At 38.6% G+C, this 23,525-nt stretch overlaps 1 protein-coding gene across 2 annotated transcripts in view; it reads right to left on the reverse strand.

The window, feature by feature from the left end:
- NOTCH2 (notch receptor 2) overlaps positions 1-23,525 on the reverse strand; it is a 176,588-nt gene that overhangs the window by 59,735 nt on the left and 93,328 nt on the right. For both annotated transcript variants that reach the window (XM_007485303.2, XM_007485302.2), the window contains exon 5: positions 15,859-15,981. In XM_007485303.2, coding sequence (XP_007485365.1) covers positions 15,859-15,981 — 123 coding nt within the window. The remainder of the gene's footprint in view (positions 1-15,858; positions 15,982-23,525) is intronic.

Here is a 23,525-nt window from a genome sequence, read left to right on the forward strand (position 1 = left end):
AAATCAGAGTTTGAGGTCCCTGTTCTGCCTTTTAGTGATACCTTTGTTGTACATTAGAAATCCTCTAGGATTGATCAGTCCTTGTTCCAGAAGACTAGTCCTATTTGGTCTTGTTTCTGCTAGGGTCTTTTTAAACTGTGTCCAGCTCTACCAGAATATTTTTCATCCAAGATAGAGAAACAAAATCAATTGTTTCTTTCCAAAATAAAATGTTCATTATTTATAGGATTTATTTCCTTTGTGCTATCATCATCCTGCTAGCACAGGAGAATACCAATAGAAACTCATCTCTAAAATGAAGAAGGTGGATTATATGATCTTTGAGGTCTCTTCTAGATCAAAATCTATGTTTGTGCAGAAGAGAAAATATTTGTTTTGTAAATAGAACAGCCTTTAAGTAGAAGCCTATGAAATTTTGCAAACAAAACTGAGTTCAATCCAAAGATGCAAACTGGAAACCATAGAAACTGGTATTCACTTGAATTCTTTCATTTAACCTTTAAGCTATTTTTAAAAGTATTTCCTATGTGCAATGTATTGGCCTAGATGCTGAAGGAGATTAAAAATGTGTTGGGTGCTATATGTGGCCTGTAGGAGCTTGTAATTTAGGACATGTAGAGTACAGTGTTTTACATTTTAAGGGGTACAAAAGTATTTTTAAATGTCTGCTGGCTTTAAGGAATTTACAAAATCAATAGACACAAAGAATACATAAAAAACAATATATGGTAAAATATAAGCAAGTCTTAAGAGTGATGTGGTGAGTAAGGAAGAGGTCACGAAAGACTGCGACTAGCTAGATGGAACTTGAGTTGGGCATTGACAATGGGAAGCATTTCCATTGGCTAAAGGAAAGGAAGAGATCATTCCCAGCCTCAGTGAGTAGCATGAGCAAAGGCAGGGAGAAAAAAAATGAGTGTGAGGTATGTGGAAACAGCAGAGACAAGACTACTGAGTAGAATGGATTATATTTATGAAAAACAAGAGACAAGGTTGGGCATTAAGGTAGGGAACACTCAATACCAAGATAAAAAGTATGGAAACAACTTAGTTTTCTACAAATTGCCTGGGCAAGAACTCCATATGTGACAAGAATTACTGGGAAACTGACTAGGTATGGACAAATACACCTGCAGCTAGATGGCACAATGTAGAGAATAATGGACTTGGAGTTTGGAAGATCTGAGTTCAAATTCAGCCTCAGACACTTGCTAGATATGTGACCTTGGGCAAGGCACTAAAATTCTATTTGCCTTAGTTTCCTCATCTGTAAAATGAGGATATTTGTATTAAATGTGTGTACTTACTTAGCAGTTGTTCCAAGATCAAATGATAATCATCCCTTCACTCCTACAACATATCACCTCCCCCCCAACTCAAGATACATCTGCAACCTCAACATGAAGGCCATATGAGAAAAAATAAAAAAGAGAATGGCATCATGCATCTTTCATAGATGAGCAGCTAGGTGGTACAGTGGATAGAGTACCAGACCTGGAGTCAGAAAGATTCATCTTCCTGAATCCAAATCTGTCCTCAGCCACTTACTAGCTGGATGACCCTGGGCAAGTTACTTAATTCCGTTGGCCTCTGTTTTTTCATCTGTAAAATGGGCCTGAGAAGGAAATAGCAAATCACTCTAGTATCTTTGCCAAGAAAATCCTAAAACAGAGTCAGGAAGAGTTGGACATGATTGAATAATCACAAATACCTTTCAAAGATTTGAACCCAAGACCTCCCATTTCCACCCCTGGAACTTTTAGCAAGTCACTTGGGTCATACATTTTTTTTGAAGAGTCTGTTGCTAAATATTTACCAGCATATCCTTGTGCGAGACTCAGAATTGAAAAAGGTATCATTCTAACAAGGTCAAATTAGCTGTATAAATTTAGAGGATTTTTTTTAATGAGGGAAGATGTAGTGAGATAGCAGTTCACACTGGGAAAAGGACTAGGGAGTTTTAATTGATTAAAATCTTAATGAGTCAACAAAATGATGTGACTGTCAAAAAATCCACTTTGATCCTGGATGCCAACCTAGAAGGAATGTTGGGGGCTATCCAGGCCAACTCCCTCATCAGTCCCAGGGAAAACTAGGAAACTTTCCCAAGGTCACCAGGGGTAGGCTTTGAACCCAGGTATGCCATCTCATGACACACAGCAGTAAGAAAAGCAAGATGTCCACAACAAAAGAAATAACACATATACTCTATTGCCTATCGCCTCATTACAAGAGTTTCCAATATTCTGGTCCCAAGTATAAAATCCAAGCCATAAGCTGTTTCCCAAGGCTGATGTGCATCATGACTTAGAGGGGAAAAGGCAGTAGGTAGGTGGATTAGCACATATATTTCCCCTAGAACACTCCCACTTTGATGAGATCTTTCCCTTTCCTCTCAAGTGAGTCACAGGTTGCCAAAAGGAACTAACTTTTAACTGGGAAACCAGCCTTTTTTTCTTCAAATCCCTGTCAGTCCTATAAGGATGATATTAGAAAGTAAATCTTGTTACATTAGTTTAGAGATAAGAAGCAGAGAAGCTGGCTTGAGAAAGAATTGGAGTTTCAAACAGAGCTGAGAAATTGATAATTAGTTTTACAGTTTTCACCTATTTTTTTTTACAGCTCTCACCAGAAGGGACATCAGAATCCTCCTGAGTTTTCATCCAGCTTCTAGATATTGAGCATAGAACACATGGAAGTCTTGGTGGGAGATGAAAAGAGCTGGCATGTGGAACGTCATTTCTGAGGTCTTTTTGCATCCAGCTGCTAACAGCCAAAGGAGAAAAGAGAGTGGTGTTCTAGGATACCCCTGACGTTTAAAAGCTTCCTGGTTAAATAATGGAGATGTCAGGGCGGCTAAGATGGTTCAGTGGGTACGAAATGGATTCAAATAAGACACTTCCCAGCTGAGTGACCCTAGGCAAGTCACTTAACCCTAATTATCTATCCCTTACTGCTCTTCTGTTTTTGGAATCAATACTAATATCAATTATAAGACGGAAGGAAAATGGAAATGTCAGCTCTTCTACACCCTCCCGACAGACTTCTGAAGGTGCTAAGTTTCAGTGATTAACAAGCCTCAGCTTGTACCACTTTAGTCTACCACTTAGGTCTTGCTGGTGAACTCCCAAAATGTGTTGCACAAAGTCCAGTTTGGCAAGTTCTTGAGGGCATAAATTAGTAACTTGTTCTACTGGTAATTTTTTCACCTGCTAAGGGATTGCATGTCATTGCTGTTCAGCACCGAGGCTATGGAATAGGTCTGTCTATTCAGCACCCTTCCCATTCACTGTTTTAAAAAGAGTAAGGAAAATCCTACTTGCCTATTAAAAACTACATTTCTGTAGCCACCACAAACCTCAACTAGCCATGGTGGAGAGCGTGGTGCCATGAAGTCCTTGGATAAAAGTTTAAGGGGCTTAGAAATGGCCAAGGCAATAAACAGTCTAGAGCTTGGACCAATGTTACTCACATATTTTCTGAGAGTTGAATAAGTGAAGAGCATATTAAAAAACAGAAATAGTGTATAAGATAGTTACTATTCTCACAACTCCCAAGGAATTTACATTATACATTAGGAGAGAGGGTAATATACCTGAAGATAATGAACATGAAATAGAATATAGGTGCCAAATGAATAGAAAATTAAATGCTGGTGGAATTCAGGAGTAATCATGGTGGCTGAAGTTGTCAGGGAATTAGAGGACACCACAAAGGTCATCTAATCAAGCAGAAGCCTAAATCAAGAGTTCCAACTACAAAAAAAAAAACCCTAAAAGACAATCATGGAGGGTCTGGGAAGACCTCCAGGAACTGGGAATTATTCACTAAGTAACACACTATCCCCCAAGACAATCCATTCCATTTTAAGAAATTTGGGGAATTCCTTTCTAAACCAAATTTCAATTAGGGGAATTCCTTTCTAAGCCAAAATTAGCCTCCTTAAAATTTCCACTTACTGGTTCTGGTTCTGTCCTCTATGGTTGGTTCAATTCAATAAGCATTTATTAAGCACCAATGTCTTGGGCACCATGCTACCAAGCAAATCCCTTCTTCCAATAAACTTTAATTATATTGGAGAGAAAAGAAAATGTACACCAATATATACATACATATATATATATATATATATATATAATACATAGAAAATTGGGGGAGAGGGCAATCAGGGGAGACCTTGTGTAAGGGGCGGTGGGGATTACCAAAGAAAGAGGTGAAGAAAAGGAGCTGACTAGGTAAAGGAAAGAGCCAGTTTAGAGGCAGAGAGGTCCACAGAATCCCAATGAAAAAGAATATGGGAAAAAACAACCACCACAACAAAGGAAAAGCAATCACTTTGGAAGACAACCTCCAAAAGGAATTAGAAAACTGGGAACAGGATGAACAAAGCCATAGGAAAATGCAGGACATGTTTGGGGACACTCAGAAATTGAATATAGAATGTAGAATGCATGAGGTGCAGTGGGGGAAAAAACCACTCCCTCTACATTCAGAAAACCTGGGATCAGATTTGACCTCTGTTACTACCAATGTGACTTCTGACAAATCACTGATCCTCTCTGGGACTCAGTTTCTACATTTCTAAAATGAAAGTGAGGTTGGATTAGATTGCATCTGAGAAGGTCTCCTACCACTTCTCAATCTTTAATCCTCTGAGAACATTATGAGAAAGATGGAGCTGGATCAATGGTCTGGAAAAGATCTCTTTCTAAGTGGTGGATGTAAGCCAATGACAAAAGTTTTAAAGTTACCCAAGTATATACAAAGTCCAGCCAAAATAAAAGGGAAGTATTATTATCACCATATGGAGAAAACTAACCCCACAAAAGTGAAAGTAGGGCTGCTCAGCCACATTTCAAAAGTCCAGAGTTTTTCTCTTTTACATCCAGATCTTCAAGGACCATTTTCAGAACACCAAAACAGCATGCTAATTATCACTGTCTCATAGGGACAAAACATTTCATCGTAAATTCCTTGAGGGCAGGGATTGTCTTCAGTCTTTTATTTTATATGCCTAGAGTTTTAAATAGTGCCTGGCATAAAGGAAGCACTAAATAAATGTTTATTGATTGATATTACCAAATGAAAGAGGAAGGAGTAGAAGAACAAGGTTAAAGGTGAATTAATAATTATTCCCCATCAGGGTAGGGCAGATAACCTGATTGACCAAGTTGATCTGTCTATATTCTCTACCAACACCCCCATTCTTTCTCTTTGAAGAAAAACAAAACTAGCAAACAACCCCCCCCAAATCCTTTTATTTATGTCTTTTGTTTTTTATGATAGTCATTTTTGGATATAGTCCAAGGTTCCACCCCTTAGCACAGAACTTTTTCTTTTAATAAAGAAAAAAGTTTAAGCAAAATCAACTGATGAAGTGACTGTATAGTACAGATTATGGACCTTCTGCACCTGGGTTTCCATGGCTTTGCCAAGAGGAAAGACGGGTTTCTTTGATGATCTGTTTTCTAGCACTAAGACTGGTTACTACAATTCCTCAGAATTTAGTTTCCTTTTAGTAACTGTTTAATTTAAATGAGGGCTGTACTTTATTCCAAATTAAATACTATTTAAAAAAGTAGACAGAGGAAGAATTAAGAGTCTCTGCCTCTCTCAGTACATAATGGGGTTATGAAATTTTAGGAAATAAGTCAATGACATGTTTTTCTTTCCATCAAAAATACATAAAATGTATTCTCAGACCATTCTGAAAAAGATTTTAGAGATGAGCAAGTAGGCTTATGTACTAGATTGCTGTTTTCTTGAATGCCTTTTTTTATTAAAAAAATTTTTTTAAACCCTTACCTTCTGTCTTAGAATCAATACTATGTATTGGTTCCGAGGAAGAAGAGTGGTAAGGGCTAGGCAATGGGGGTTAAGTAACTTGCCCAGGGTCACACAGCTGGGAAGTGTCCGAGGCCAGATTTGAACCTAAGATCTCCCGTCTCTAGGTCTGGTTCTCAATCCACTGAGCTACCCAGCTGCTACCCAGCTGCTACCCTTGAATGCCTTTTTTAAAAAAGATGATTTGTGATATTTTTGATTGTTTTAAGAATTCTCCTCTCAAATATTTTGACAATTGATCACACCATGCCTTTAAAGCTGTGTGTATCCCAATATCCTAAGGAGGTAAAATCCACTATAATTGTTCTATTAATTTTTCTTATGAGTTTATTATAAAAATATCATTAGATTATTTATGTTTTTCTTGTTTTCTTTTTAGGTTCATGTATAAAATGCTCTAAAGATAATCTAATTTACCTGGGTTTAATGTATTCTACAGGCTTTGTTTCCCCTCAATTTATGTGTGTGTGTGTGACAAAATGCATGTAAATTTCCATCTTAAAATGAACTGTATACTCTAAATCTGCATAGTTTTGGGTTGTCATGTCACTCTGCTTGGCAATCAACTGCTTAATAGATAAGGTGGTTTCTGAGCTCCTACAGACTTTTCATTATGGTGACTGTTTTGTATCACAAAGTTTTCTAAGTTAACAATTATAGAGTTAATGGCAAATCATTTTTCAAAGTTCATGGGATTTCAAAGATTTAAAATTGGAAGGAAATATAAATGCTATCCAGTCAACTCCCCTCATTTTATAGTTGTGGAAACAGAGGCAAGAGGAGATGTAACTTGCTAACTTAAAGTGTGTCAGAGATTGAGGCTGCTATAATATATTATTTTTGCCTTCATCTTCCTTTCTAATTCAGTGTTCATTTTTACCTTTTTTAATATCAGTGATTGGACAGCACACAGATAACTAACTCTGAAATGACTCCAACAGAAACTAGTCACTTCCTACCTATTAAGATACAGTCCATTTCACTTTTTGTGTTGCTGTTTGGTACTCACTACAACTAGAACTCTCACCCTGAATAAAATATTGACAATGTACAATCATAATGTAAAATATTCTAAAAAATCCTAATTCTAATATTCTAAATTAATTTCTTGATCCTGAATCACATTGTTCAATGTATGGTCTCATTTTCTTTTTTCTTTTTTTTTTCTTTTTTTAAACCTTTACCTTCCATCTACCAGCATTACAGCAGAAACAGGTTACACAGGACCGACAGCTACAGAGTTCATTTACTAATCCCCAAAGACAAAAATATTCACCTAAATGTTAAATGAGTCTCTTGCTACCTAACTTAGCCAGACTGGTCTTCAAATAAACACTGTCTATCAAAGGGCCCCTACTGGAAGCAATAGGTCCTGGTAGGTCCTGCCAGGGATTCCATTCTCCTGGCAGTTTGAGAACTGAGGGCTCACCTCCTTGTCACGGTGAGGAATCAGAAAGATTTTTATGAAGGCTGATAAGAAACTAAAAGTGGGATCCGGGAAGGCAATACATAAATCTGGAGAACAGGCTTGTAATCAGGCACTCATAATCAGCATGACAGAGTAGAAACTGAAATTTGAGCCATTTCCTGTTCTCTCCATCCAGAATACAAATGAAGGCATTTTTGAGCTCCCAGAAATAATGAAATACTTTCCACGCTGAACCAAGGGGAACAATCTCCATACAGTTGTTCTTAAAAATAAATAAATAAATAGAAATTGAAAGCTGTGATGGGAAAAGCCTCACATTACAGATCAGCCTGTCACCAGCTAAAAATTGGACAGAATCAGGGACACCTGGTTCAAAAAACTAAAATACCATTGTGCAAAAGCTCAAGGCCCCAGACACAAAGGGCTCATGGACCAACTCTGGCAGTAAACTGCCTATTTTTCTCAAGCCAAAAAAGAGTTACTGAAATTGGAGCAACTGACAGCCCTGGGAGTTTTAACAACCTCCTTAGGCTCATCATCCTATAAATGAGAACTGGGAGAAAAGTTCAACCAGCTAGAATTGACTTATATCCACCTCAAGTCCACTGTTCACTTCTGCACAGAGGCCCAAAGCACAACTTTGGGACCAAAGTGAAATTGCATTCAAAGAGTCATAGCAAGCCCAAAAAAATAAATCATGCCTGCCCGACCAGTGAACTCAGAAGCAGTCAAGGAGGGGGATTTGTGAGCAGAGCCTTGAGCCAACTGAAGTTTAAAGGACCAGAACCTAAGCTGGTCAACTTTTCTCTAGGTATTCCTGCTTTAAGCTACTCAACTTTAATTTCTTTACTTTTCTTTAAATAGGATCAGAAATATTTTCATGCTTAACTCAAATAACCAGATTGGATAATTGACATTAGTAAATGTCCCAGTCTACATAGAAATACTTCAGAACCTGTCAAAATGCATTTTCCAAAGTGGGTCTCCAAGATGACCTAAGAATGTCTCTAGTTAGGATTTTCATAGCCATCTCATTTCCACCCTCACTTGGTCTTTAAGGGGATGCCCATATTAATTTGCAGCCAACCTGTGGTATATTCTTCTGAATTTGTATTGATCTCATCAGCCACAGACACACTTACTGTACACTGACCCCAACGTAGCGATGTCATTGTCATCCCTTTCATGTATGAAGGATCAAGCAGCCAACTGTGGCCAGAGCATTGTCAAGGCACTAAGGAAAGCCACCAACTTCAGATAAGAGAAAGTGCTTGCCATCATGGAGCTCGTGGACTAAGAGGGCACTATGCCTACACCAGTCACTCATGAGTGACAAAATAATGGATAGGTGAAGGGTGGATATGAAGGAAAGCCATAAGAAGTCTGAAAAAGAGATCATTATTGTTGGGTTGAGGGGGAAGAGTTCAAGCAATGCTTCATGGAGGATGGGAAGGATTTCTTATAGATAAAGAAAAGTAAAGTAGCCATTCAAGGCATAGGGACAATATTGGGAAATTGGGGGGGGGGAGGGGAAGAGAGAGAGAAGTAAGAGAGAGAAAGGGGAGAGAGAAAGAGAATGGGGAGAGAGAGGAAAGAGAGAAAGGAGAGAGAGGAGAGAAAGAAGGGGGAAGGAGGGAAAGAGAGAAAAGGGAGAAAGAAAGAGGAGAAAGAGACAGAGAGAGAAAGAGAGAGTGTGTGAGAGAGAAAAGTAAGAGAGAGAAAGGGGAGAGAGATAGAATGGGGAGAGAGAGAGGAGGAAAAGGAAAGAGAGAGGAGAGAAAGAAGGGGAAGGAGGGAAAGAGAGAAAAGGGAGAGATAAAGAGGAGAAAAGAGAGAGAGAGAGAATGAATCATTGAAAGTCAAGGGCATTAAAGGGGCTAGTTTGGTTGAAATTTAGAGTACATGAAGGGACATGATGTGAGATAAAATCCGAAAAAACTGGACAACACTGGCTTATGGAGGGGTTTGACTGCCAGGCTTTGGAGCCCAACCCAGAGGCTGCTGGGGCAATCCCAGTGAATGATAATGAGGACCTTCACTAAGGCAGCAGCAATGAGAATAGAGAGACAGAGGAAAGAGGCATAACTGTCAGAATGCTGGGGTTGTTGTGCTTTGTAATGCTGCAGTCCTAGGTCACACCCCAGACTTCAAACACAGAAATCTGGAGAATGCCACTTGAGTGCATGCATCAGGCTGCACCTCTTTCAGCTGCCAAGAGTGACATTTTCCCTATACTGAAACCTGGATAAAGCTGTGTCTTCTGTGTATTTAAGGAAACCTAGACAATCTGTTATCCAAGATCAGAGAATTAGTCTACATAAATAATAACCAAAATACTAACATTTATAATTAATCTTTGATTTGTATCAGTATGAGTGAAAGAATAAAGCATTTATTTAGAACTAACTGTAGGTAAAAAGGCTCTATGCTAAGGCACTAGGGATACAAAGAGAGAAGGAAGTCAATTCCTGCTCTTAAGAAACTCACATTTTAATAGGAGAGACAACCCTTATGGAAGATTTCAGTTGAAAATCAAATGGAAAAGTCCCATCCTCTTTAAGATTCAGTAGAAGTCAATGCATCAATATGGCAAGTATTATCAGAATCCTTCTATTCATTCAACTCTCAGCTTAGGGCATTTTTAAAAAATTTCTCCTCTCCATGTTGGTTTTGCTCTACCTCTCAAAGAATCACAGATTTGAGAACTGGGAGGGACCTCTGCTGCCATCTTGTCAAACCCAAACATGAAGGAATCCCCACTCTAACTTAACCAACAAGTGGTTTCCATCCTTACCATCACCCTCATCAACAACGAATATTTTCTACTGCTTCATGCACCAAGGCTATGGGCTAAACTTAGGGTGAAATTATGCCTTACTCCACCTTTATATCCCCCAGGGTGTGAAGGTAGTAGGAATTTAATAAATGGAATTGAATGGGATTTATCCTCCCATTACCCCAAAAAGATACTGGTTCAGGCCACAAATTGGGAAACAAGGATTTTGAGAAAAATGGTAGGGAAGAGACTTCTCCAGTATTAAACAGTGAACAAAACTGTGGCAGAGCCAGGGAATAATTTGAGATAATTTTGACTCTAGTGCATGCTATATATTAACATGCTTCCTATCCATCCATCCATAGGGTGCTGTTGTGAACTAGGATATTGATAGATATTGATGGGAAGGTGTGTGTTCATCTTTCTTTTTCTTCTCTCCCATTCCTGCAATGCCAGCTGGGTCTCATACAAGTAAGGAAGTTGGTGGTAAAGCCCTGGGACAGTCTGGGTTAACTTTGCCCTAAAATGAATTAACCTGGGACCTAACTGTGGGCAAAGGGAATTTTTTTTTTAAAAAAGTAGTTTTTAGGATTTTGCTGAGTAGCACATGAGACCCCAGGGGCCATGCTTCATCATCTTAGTGCTTTTTATTTGTTTTTATTTTCCTACGCTGCTTTTTAACTGCCTTGAGAACTGCTTCTGAAAGTAGTGAAATATGGTTTTAGTAACAGATCAAGTCGTTTGAACCCTCAGGTCCATTGTATACAATGCAGAAAATGGACTCAGATGGGGCAAACAACACTATCTCCATCAAGGTCTTCTCAATAAGTAAATTACAGGGTCCCAAATGTTCAGTGAGTTCCTGTAATTCTAAGTTTCTCTAATAATATATACCCATTCATTCTTTCCCTACAAAGGCAGTGGGACAAACCATACTACCCTGCTCCTGGCCAACCCATTACACTAGCCCATCCTTCTCTGCTTAATACATAATAATAATAACATTAACAATAATAATGATGATGATGATGATGATGATAGCTTGCATTAATAGAATGCTTTAAACTTTGCAATCATCTTATTTTATGTGCACAACAAACCTAGCAGGTGGAAGCTATCAGGATCACAATTTTGCAACTGGGAAAAATGGAAACAAATAGTGATTAAGTGACTTGTCCAGGGTCACACAGCTAGTAAGTGTTTGAGGCTGGTTTTAAACAAGTCTCCTTGACTCCAGCTGCTGATTCATATAGGTAATGTAACGCTAGGCTTGGGAGTGAGGAAAACCTAGATTCAAATCCTACACCTTAGATAACTAACAGTTGTACCCTAAGCAAGTCACTTTGCCTTGGTTTTCTCATCTTTGAAACGGAGCCAACAAAAGCAAATATCTCACAATACTGTCATGAAGATCCAGTGAGAGTGTATGTAAAGTGCTTTTCAAATTTTAAATCACTATAATAATTAGTCTCTTCTACTGCTAATTATTTCTCTGACCAAAGTCAGGCCAGATGCTTCTTTCTGCAAAAAATTTCATTATGGAAAAAGGAAGGGAATTCTGTGCACAGGGATAAAATATCACAAGGTTGGGATAAGACTGCCCTAAAGGTCCTAGCTAAAAATGAACTAACCAAATATAAAGTAAACCTTTAAGCTACATTTGGTTTCCTTTTCCATAACACTGTATTTGTTTGCTTTTGCAAAGCCCTGACTTATTAAAAACACACGCACACACACACAAATTGTAAAGTACTAAATATTATAATTAACAAGACTTTTAGTTAAAGTTTAGAGTTCCTTCAACAAGACCCAACAACCCCTACACAGAGAGCTACCACTTCAGGCTGTGGGTTGTTATTCAGAAATTTTACAAAAAGGGAATTAAATCAAAATCCACTCCATATCTTCTATCAAGTAAAAGGTAATAATGAAACTTTCTGAAGAGCAGAAAGTTTTCTCTGCTCTTTTTTCTGCTATATTCTTAGCCAGACTTTTCTTTCATATTCCTTCCCTTGAGAAAGGAAAATACACCAATCAGCCTAGCTGCCTATTACCCCCAGAAAATGTTTTTTGGGGGGGTTGTAAATGGCAGTTTGCTGGAAATGAAATAGGTGTGAAGAAGTGAAAATAACTTGGGAGCCCTTACCCCAGTGCAAAAGCACACAAAGGGCATTTTTATTAAATGTTGGCTGGAGAAAGAAAGTGTGGTTTGATGAGATAGTCACTAGGAGACTAGAGATCCCTTTAGCAGAAGCAGGTGAGAGACAAGCGCTGGACATGCCTCCCAATCACAATGTCATCCTCTTTATACTCTTTCTCCTGTCCTAAAAGATATTTATAAAATGTACAGGAAAGACTTGAAACGTGGAATGTTTTTCCACCATCAATGTCCTGGACAGATATTTTGGTAAAATATCACGAGGTTGGGAGAGACCCACTCTGGCCTTCCTAATAAATATCAGAGCAGGAAATTGGTATAAAAAAAGAAGTCGGCAGAGAAATTACAAAGCTATTTAATCTCCATGGGCATTGTACCACACAGCTCCATTCTCCCACAGGGCATGGAAGAGATTAGGATATAATCAGGTCCTTAACAAGTATCTTATGCTCCTCAATACCACAGAGAGATTATAAAACAACCATCAAACCTCCCTAATTATCAACAGTCACATTACTTCTCAAAAGCTTTTTTTTTTTTTGCCTAGGAAACCATGACCCTATCAAATTGTTTTAAACTACACACATCATATTTACCATAGTAGCACCAACACTACCATCCTCATCTGTGTCCCCTTCTGAACTTCCTTTGGCTCTTTTTTGTATATTCTTTAAAATGTGGCAGTTATGCTCTTTTCTTTCTTCCCAATTTTTTTCTGATCACTATCACTCCCTCCCTTCAGTGGCCCTTGCTCTCATTCCGTCCCACTCAAATAAAGCCCTCCTTTAGAGGTTTTTCCTTCTCTTTTCATCTCTTTATATATTTCCCTTATTTTCTTTCTATTGTCAATATTTGTCATTTCAATAAAAGAATATAATCCATTACATTCAAATGACACAATATATTAAGCCATTTCTCCCATTAGTTGCATTCGTGTTATTTCCAGTTATTTTGTCATCATAAACTTTACATGAATATTTCCATACATGCACAGCTTTTGACACTTTCACTAATGCCCTTAGGGCTTATCCCTAGTAATGGGATCTCTAGGTCAATGAATAGCTTAATAGTTCCTACACATAATTCTATCTTGTTTTCTAAAAAAAAAAAAAATCACAGCTGCTCTAGTTATATAATATTAGGCCTGTTTCTCCATGTTCCTATCAGCATTTAATTTGATCACTTTAGCCTGTCTGGTTCCCAGTTAACATATATTACCAGGTCCATATTTTGCTAGATTGGTCCTAAGGCAGTAGACACAGCCTGTTGCCAGGACCATACTCTTTCCAAAACAAGTCTTTCCAGCTTGGTTGTACCCAAAGCAACTTTTGTTACAGTGTTACAACCCCACAAGGACGCAGGATTACCTTCATAATATGAAGAGAGATAAAGTTTTTGCAAAATATTTATACTCTCTTAAGCCATTTTTGAATCACCAGAAACTGTCTGGATTATGTGTAAGCTCAGGAAAAGCCCTCCCTTATAACAAACAAGGAGTCAAAGCTATCTCTCTTGTATTGTTTGTATCTCATGTAGAGTCTACCACCTTTCCACCAATGGAGATGCACTGTAGTGAAGGGGTCTATTTCATCAGCATTGGTTCTCTGGAGTGATGACTGACCACTGCATCTATCAATATTGTAGTTCTTTGCAATGGTGTTGTTGAAATTCTGCCCACTATAATAAACTATTTTTAAAAATTTTTTTTAAAAAAAGAAGACAAAATCTTGGCTTCTGAAAATCTACCATGGCAATAGTAAGAGACTAGAATGAAAGGGAAATGGTATAGAACAATTTAGAAGCTGATTCACATACTAAGGACATCAGGAAGAATTCTAGGGGAAGTCCACCCCCAGGGAAGCCTGGTGAGAAAGTATTAATAAGGGCAGAATTTGGAGCTGACAAGCAGAAATGAATGCCCTTCCAGGAAAGCTACTGGACAGTTTGTTGTTAGTTTAAAAAAAAAGGTTTTATTGCTATATTCTAATTCTTACATCCTACTTATCCCCATTATCCTTCCCTCTATAAGGTAGTTTTAAATAATTAGACAGGGATGAGGAACTACAGTGACTCAGAGAGCCTTCAGAGGAAAATCAAATTATTATGGCTGGGATTTAACACAAGTCTTCTTTTGGAAGTGGGAGAGATTAGAGTATAGGAAAGATATTACAATCATTGATACTATGGCGTTCTCTCTCCCTCTCTCTCTCTCTCTCTCTCTCTCTCTCTCTCTCTCTCTCTCTCTCTCTGTCTCTGTCTCTCTCCCTCTCTAGAAACATTCTTTGATTTTTCACTTCTAACATATACATCAACACTTAGATTATCACCTTAAAGAGGGTTTGGTTCTTAATTGCCTAAGCTGGAGTCAAAAGTTAAGGTAGAAACATTTAATCTCCAAAAATATGAACTAGCAGCTAGACCATATTGAGCCCCAACTTCACATCTCTTCCCCTGAGAGACAAAAGAAACAGAACAAGGCTCCGAATTAGGTCAGTTCAATTCATTCTACAAAATTCTCCCTGAAGTATCAATTGCATATAAGTCACAGAGGCAATCAGTGCCATCCAGATCAGGAGCATAAAGCCATGTTGACATTCAATCAGTGCCTGCCTCAGTTTCTTCATTTGTAAAACTGGGATAAAAGCAGCACCTAACCTCCAGGGTTGTTGTGAGGATCAAAGGAGGTAACGTTTTCTAAAGTGCTTTGCAGATCCCAAAATGTTACATAAATGGTAGCTCATAGCAATTAGGATGAAAAGAAGTAAAATAATGCCCACCTCCCATTAACAGAATTCATTCTATTTCCCCCAGCCCTCTTCCAAACATCCCTGTTTCTGCTGAGGGCACCATAATCCTTCTGGTTTCCCAGTTTTGAAAACTCACCAAGATCCTGAAAACTCCTTATTCTCCCTCATCCTCCACATCCAATCCGCAAAATCTGAACTTTTCCAACATGGCTCACCTCCACCCCCTTCCCCATAGTCCAGCCATTTATTTCAGGCCTCGTCCCTTGTTTCCTGATTTAATGCAGTGACTTTCTAACTGGTCTCCTTGCCTCAAGTCTCTCCCACAAGAGAACATAAGTTCCTTGAGGGCAAGAACTATCCCGTATTTGGTTGTAATCCTAGCATCTATATCAGTGCCTGGAATACAGCGTAATACATTTTTGACCGCTAGATCAGTCTCTGAAATCCTACAAAAAATGACTGTTTGTAGAATTCACTTGGACAATTTGAAGCTCTCGTGTTACCTGATCCATACATATTTATTCAATTAAATGTGTGTATGTCTATTTTTTAAACAAGACGATAAGCTGTTGGAGGGCAGAGACTACATCCCTAATATCTATTTTTAGCATCCTCCTGCCCCATAGTGTTTAGCAAAAAGTGGAAAAGTATTATTTGGGCCATTTTGCTGCAGCTGAGAACAGATCAACACGTTGAGAATGAGACATGGAAGGGTACTCTAAGGTAACAAGCTGAATGATTAAGCACTGAGAGGGTTTCACAAACAGGACACAAAATAGCTTTTTCGCCTCTCAGCGTAAAGTGCTGCGGTTCATCTGTGACTCAATAGTCTCATGGAAAACATTTTGGTTCCCATTTCCAATGTCTTTCTGGTCTCAGCACACCTAAGGCACATTCTACTTACCTGTCCACTGTGGGGGGCAGCGACAGTTGTAAGTATTGACCCCATCCACACAAACGCCTCCATTCTGACAATTGTGGTTTGGACAGTCATCAATATTCCGCTCACAAGTGTTCCCTTCGAAACCTGACACAAGAGAAACAATAATAAAAAAGGTCAATTATTCACATAGGGAAAAGGTGGCCTGCCAAAGGCTCTGATCCAAAGCTTTCCCCCAATATCTCTGACTTGATTAGCCAGTGGTTCTGCTCAAATGTAAAATAAGGGAGGGAGTCTAGATGATCTCTTAGGTCTCCCTCCAGCTCAGTCCAAGACCCATCAACCAAAAAATTCCCCCTATACCCATGTTCTTTCTTTTCAAGCTGTGACTAGTATATTTCCCTTATCTTGGCCCTCCAAAGATTTCAAAGCTCCACTAGAACATCCATGGAAAGGAACACCCTTTTTTTTTTGTTTAATTTAATTAAATTGAAAAAAAAATTTTTCCCATGGTTACATTATTCTTGTTGTCTCCTTCTCCTTTCCCTTTCCCACTCCAGTTGACAAGCAATTCCACTGGGTTATACATATATTACCATGGATTCCCACTTGACTGGCATTGGATAAAATCCTGGTGAAGGAAGTAAACTTTTCTTCCTACTAGGATTTCATGGGTAGTATTTAAAAAACATACCCCCTTGTGGTTTTGTATGAGTGTGCTCTTACAACAATGACCAATATGGAAGTGTGTTTTGCATGATAATAAAATAAAATTGAAAAAATAAAAATAAACAATACCTCTACCTAATTCTTCTATCCCCCACATCACACTGGGGGTTAGGGACAGGAAACAAGACAACAAAGCTGGTACGATTAAGCATTGATTATGATCCACTCAAGAAGGGCATCGTTTTTCCCCCTTAATTATTCCTTTCTATTTTGTTCTTTACTTTTATACACCAAATCTCTCACTCACCCTCTTTTAATAGCTGCTCTATCCACTGTTTCCTTCCAGTGGGTCCTTCTCTGGTTCCTTTTGGAGATTTGCTCCTTTGCTGCCTACTTCTGGCACTAAGATTTGGCTCTCTCTTTAACAGATAAAATCCAAGATTATCAAGCTTCAAGATCAATGGCTCACCAACTTCTAAGTTAAAATCCATTAGGGGTCAGTCATTATATCTGACCTCCCTTAAGAGTCTTCTTTCTTCCTTATCTTTCTCCATCACAAGCTTTTCCTGTGAGTCCTTTGTCTATGCTATTTCACTCTTGCCCTTACAAGGTTTTTGTTTTTTTCTTTTGGTCTTCTTTTTCAACAGCAACCATATAAAACAACACTGGCCAGATCATTAGCATAAAACAAATCATATTCTGTGAAACTAAGAATTTAAGTAAAACTGGAAATTATGACTCAACAGCATGATTTTCCTTTAGGAACACCAAAATGATAATATTGCTAAGTATGACGAAGACTACTAAATTTTGGGGGAGGACTCCAAATTTTTTATCTTATACACACTATGTGGAATGTTTATTCTATTCAAATTTATTTTATTCCACTCAAAGATATGAATGCTATAAAGGGGACCATAAATCTTTAGACAGGGGAAAAATCTTCTGTGTTATTCTACATTTAATGAGAATCATTAGAAAATAGGTCTACTGACCTCCCAGGCATTGGACAGTGAATTTTGTAGCATTTTTCCAGGAGGAACAATTGGTCTGCCCAGCCATGGAGTTTTCACTGAACTATTATATGGTCAATGATACACAGAGCTGACCAACTGTTGTAGGGTTGTTCTTTGGCCAACACTGAGAAGGACGATAGGATATCAAACCTACAATTTCCATCTCATTCACATCCTCCTCTAGACAACAAAAATAATGACAGTAACAGCTGATCTATAGCTTTAGGCTTTCCAAAGCACTTTATACAAGTGCTTTAAATCAGCAATGGAGGGGGCAGCTGGGTAGTTCAGTGGATTGAGAGCCAGGCCTAGAGATGGGAGGTCCTTAGGTTCAAATCTGGCCTCGGACACTTCCCAGCTGTGTGACCCTGGGCAAGTCACTTGACCCCCATTGCCTAGCCCTTACCACTCTTCTGCCTTGGAACCAATACACAGTATTGATTCCAAGACGGAAGGTGAGGATTTATTAAAAAAAATAATAAAATAAGTCATCAATGGACTTTAGAGTCAGATGAGATCTGGGTTCAAATGCCATCATTGTCCTTTACTACCTATGTGACAATGGGCAGTTCAGATAAACTCTCTGGGTCTAAATTTGCTCTTCTGTAAAACAAAGGAGTTGAACTAGATGGTTTCACTGGAAGAGTCTTTCCACTCTATTATAGTTACCTGAAAGGCTGGCAATATTCAATACAATCACTAAATTGTGATTTATATGCCCAATATGCCCAATCCTACATTTATCTACTCCATTTTAAAAGGTCTCATCTGTTTTTTATAAGTTATATATTATATATATAAATTTTATAAATTATAAAAACTTTCTAGAATCACACAGCATTTTAGATCTGGAAAGAATCTTAGTGATCACTTAGATCTACTCCTACTTTTTTGGGGATTCAGGTCTGTGACTTCATTTGGTTTGGGGAACTTCTCAGTATGGGAAATTCCTCCACTGTTACAGACTGGAATCTCACCTGTAATTTAGAGTCTCTGAGAGTTGCCTGGGGCATTAATATGTAAGAGAAGTCACATTAGAACCCAAGACTAAGTGAATAGCAAAGTCTGCCCTCCCATCCTCTAGGCAGCATTGTTTCCCCTTTTTATATTTTATACCTGAGAAACTTGAGGCTCACAGAGGTTGTGATTTGGTCAAAGTCCCAAAGCTAGATAGTATAAGGAGATCCCCTGATTTCCAGATCTCCCTGGAGCACAGCTGCCTTAACAACCTGAAAAATGACTTATGATCTTAACTTTCCATGCCTGCTGGGAAAATCTGAGCTAAATCAGTTCATCTGCTATGATGCTTGGCAAACAAAGACTCATGCTTTTAAAAATAGAAATATGAAATTCTTTAGGAAATATAGTTATCAAGTCACTAAAATAGCCCAATGGTTGAACTTTTTAACCCTGCACATTAAGCCCTCTGAGAAACCCACAGGGAAAAGAAAAGGTTCATATGAATGAATTACTGTCCAGACACTTCTTAAAAATACATTTATATATATATATATATTTTTTTTTGTTGTTGTTGTTGTTGTTAAATGTTCTTTGCAGAAAGAAAAACAGATAAGTTTCCAGACATGAAGGTTAAAGGGGTTGAAAGCTGGGTGTGTCGGGTTCATGGGGAGGATCACATTGGCACCCTAGTAGGGCTAAATTAATTCAAGCCAATTTAAACCCTTAAAAGGATAAGTAAAGAGAAAAACTATTTCAGAGGTTCTGTTCTAAATCCTATTGTCATAGTATCATGGGCAGGTCTGCTTATTGATGACAGCAGGGCTAAGGAAGAAAGCTGTAGTGAAGAGAGAGACAGAAACTCTTCTGGACCCAGAATTTCAGAAATTAGCACATCCCTCTTGGAAGTCACCCCACCTTCCTTCTCAAGTCTGATGAGTGTATTCTTGTGGAATGAGTTGGTAAAGACACATTACCCAGTTGGGCTTCTCTAAAGGGTCTCTTATTGGTAAAGCTGTCAGAACTCTGAAAGTTTTGAGTGTAAAGCCTTAAGGAATAAGGAAACCTACCATGAGAAAAGTAGGGAACTGGTACAAAAAGGACCAACAAAGCCAAAATTGCAGGCTCTCGGGATTTAGCCTTTCTGATGGCTTATTCTTTTTTATTTTACTTTAATAACTTTTATTTACAAAAGAAGTGGAAAGAGTGAAAGCAGAGAAATACAAAAGGATAGATAGAGAAGGCATGAGCTTATCTAACTAAATATTGCTCCGGTGCTCAACTCAGCCAGGACTTGTTGACCTTCAACCAGAATTTAACTCTCTCCAGAAGACAGGAAGGGAAAGCCAGCTATCCACTCACCCAAGTTCCCTCCAAGAGGCAGGTCAAGATGATGATGATGGCTTATTCTTGCTAATACTGTTCTTTTTCTTAGTTAGCTCCCATCATGTTTCTATCTAGTGGGTCTGCTTTTCCAGAAATTCTTGATGGATGCAAAAGTAATCATGAGTATAGCTGAAAACGTATTTCCTTCCTAATTTGCAGTTCCTTGGTCAGGATTTTGAGAGAGATGAAATAAGCAGATCTTGCCTTGCAGTGCCAGGGACCATCCTTGAGGATACTGTAACAATGCCCTCCTCCCCCAACCCTGTCAAGACAAAGAGGTTTGCCAAAACATGGTGCCATGGCCAAGGAAGCAGTCACTCACCTGACTCTGAGAATGCCAAAAAACCAAAACCCACTCAGAGTTCTTAATCCTAGCACAAACACAGCAGACACTAAAGCCACAAAATGTGCTCGATCTTTATTTTAGTGACCAAGGGATAATAAATAATCATCATGCTGCTAAGTGCAAGGGTAGTTACTAGGGATAAACCTCTGCTGTTTGGGAAAAGTCCATTTGCCAGACTCTTATGTAGGACAGGGAAAGAATGCATGACGGAAAAGAGGAATGAGGGCTGTGGGAGAAGGAGGGGAATAACGTACCAAAGGCTACCCAATCCAACTGTCAACTCTCAAGAGACAGCCAATAGATTTAAAAACAGCCCAACGTTTTGTGATGACTTGTGCTGCTTTTATTAAAATGCACACCTACACACAAAACCACCCTTACCCAGACTCTCCCTCCAGCTGGCCCCAATCCAAAAATATTGGGAGCTGATGATTTGATAATTTTCATGAGTGCTCTATTTTGTTCTTACAGATAAACCTACTTTGGCTGGGTGCCACTCCCCAGTACACACACAGACAGGCTTCTCCTAAAGAGTTTATATAACGTTAACTCATGAAGGATCTGAAATGTTCCTAGCTGCTGATCCATAGGAAAAGAGGCATCTTTACCTGCAGGGACAGATTCTACTTTTTTGCTCTTAAAGATTTTCCTATTTCCCCCTCTTTTTTGAGTCTTCAAATACTACATTTTTCATTAGGGAAGAAAACTGAATTTTTATAGACGTACTTGATGTCTCTCTACCCAACCCCAGGCAATATTTCACTAACTAATCAAGTCTGGAACATATAGGGGAAGGGGTTCCAGGTTTCAAGTCAGAGGCCCCAGATTGAAAGCCCATCTCTGATGCTTACTGCCTGTGTGACTTTGACTGGTGGTCAAGTCAATTAAGTGCAAGGATCTCAGTTTCCTCACATGTCAAATGAGGGGACTTGAATGAGAGGACCTCCAAGGTCTCTACCAGCTCTATGACCTGGGAACTAAGTAATGCTGACCACGGGGATCTTTATTTTTTTCCAGAAAAGTTGCAGGAAGAAGCATCATCAATTCAGTTATAATTAATTTAAAATTAAATATATATTTAATTATTAAATTTAATTAAATATAATTTAAAATTAAACCAGAAAATCATAGACTCAGTGCTTGAAAAGACCTTCTCTTAAATCTGGCCTCAGAGACTTCACAGCTGTGTGACCCTGAGGAACAATCATTTAACCCCAACTGTGTAGCCTTTACTGATTTTCTGCCTGTGATCTGATACATAGTATTGATTCCAAGATTAGAAGTTAAGGGAGGAGAGGAGAAGACCTTCAAGACAGTCAAGCATGTGTTGTGCCACTTCATCTCAACGAGGAGATCCAGAATCACAGAGATAGTACATAGCAGAATTGGGATTCCAATTGAGCTCTTTAAGCCAAAATTTCTCTTTTTTTCACATTATTTCCTGTCCAAAATTGTAAAAGGACTAAAAAGGGCAATCCAGAGGAGTTTATGGAGTAGGTCAGTAGGTAGTAGTAGTAGTAGTAATAGTAGTTAGCATTTATAGCCCCTGCTATGTGCCAGGTACTTTACAAATATCATTTGTTTCCTCACAAAATTCTCATTTGGTCCTCACAACAATCCTGCAAGGAAGGTTTTACAATTTGCAGCTGAAGAAAAGGGGGCAAACAGAGGTTAAGTGCCTTGCACAAGGGCATACAGCTACTAAATTCCTAAATCAGAATTTGAATACAGGATCTTCCTAACTCCAGACTCAAAGTTCTATCCACTGCTCTGCCTAGTTCCTACCATTTGTCTACATGAGTGAGTCCACTTTTCAGAATCTCAGCATCTCCATCTGTAAAATGAGGGTAAGAATATTTGTCCCACGAGTCATGCAGGGTAGTTATGGGGGGCAAATGAGAGATTAAAGTCTTTGTGACCTCAAAGTGCTATAGAAATGTGAATTGTTATTAGCCAGGCAGAATCTTCTCTCTTGCTGAACGTCTAGTGTTTTCCTTTTTCCTGGGGAATATAGTATTCTGGTTTGATAGATCCCTTCCTGTACACACTCTCAGAATTCCCTAAGGTTCTTATCCTAGCTGATGGATAACAATGCAGAGAATTTCAGTGAATAATCACTCTCTCCTAGCTAAAAAACTTCCTTTATTGACTTCTTTGACTTCCTGTCATTGTTTCACAGCCAAGTCAACCCCCTGGTTTGAGGCAACTGTTAAAGGACATTTTCTACAAAGTGAAAGAGCCCTTTTCTCCCTCCTGAAGGTTTATACGACATTAAATCAAATGCAGTCACTGGGCTCTTTGGATTTCTGATATATTCAAATGCCAGAACATATGGAAAAGTGGAATGTTCACATGCAGACGATTTCCTTAACCCTTAAAAAAATGCAAAGACTCTTAAAGAGTAATGGTTTCCTTCAAATGATCCTCTCTCCTGAAAGACATGGAAAAAGGGCTAGACTCAGGAAACTAGGGTTCGAATATAGCCTCCAGTACCGACTGGCTGGCACCTTGAATGAATGATTTATTGATTATGTGATCCTGGGGTCAAGTCACTCAGTCTCCCAAAGCCTCAATTTCTTTATCTATTTATTATTATTCTTTATCTTTATTAACAAGCAACCTACCTGAAAGGCTTGTCGTGAGGAAGTCACTTTGCATACCTTAAGATGCTTCATTAGTGTGAGATCCCAAGAAAATAGATTTTGAGTAGCAATGGACCTCAAGTCCTAAACTCTTTTTACAGATGAGGAAACTGAGAGGCAGTTGAGATTAAGTCACTTGCCCACCAGGATAACACAGCTAATAAGAATCTAAGGCAGGATCTTCTCCACTCCAAGATGAGTGTAGAATTTACTATACTACACTGCCTCCTCCTTTTAGGATTTATAATCACGGTATTATTCATAATGCACTAATATACTTTTATTCAGAGCCCAGAGTGAATGCATTCCCTGACTTTTGAAAACAGGGAAACAAAAAAAATCAGGGGGAAAAATCAGATTAACCTCTTAAATAGCATATAATTATAATGGAAGGATTTCAGGTGAAATTGGTTCATTCAGACCAAATTGAAATATATTTTCAAAACTTGTGGCTTTCACGCAGGCAAAAAAACAAACCCCAAAACAACGTCTTTCCCATTCATTTCTGAGGATGGTGTGTACACAGAATCTAAGTATTTCCAACTCCCTCTACAAAGCAGGGGAGAGAACTTTTTTTTTTTGAGGCGATTCTGCTTACTTCACAGATTTTCCTCCCCTGCAGTTTTCTTTCTTTTGTTTTGTTTTGGTTTTTTTTGGTATTACTAAGACACTTGT

This window comes from Monodelphis domestica, chromosome 2 (genome assembly GCF_027887165.1).
Source record: "Monodelphis domestica isolate mMonDom1 chromosome 2, mMonDom1.pri, whole genome shotgun sequence".
NCBI classification, from domain to species: Eukaryota; Metazoa; Chordata; class Mammalia; order Didelphimorphia; family Didelphidae; genus Monodelphis; species Monodelphis domestica.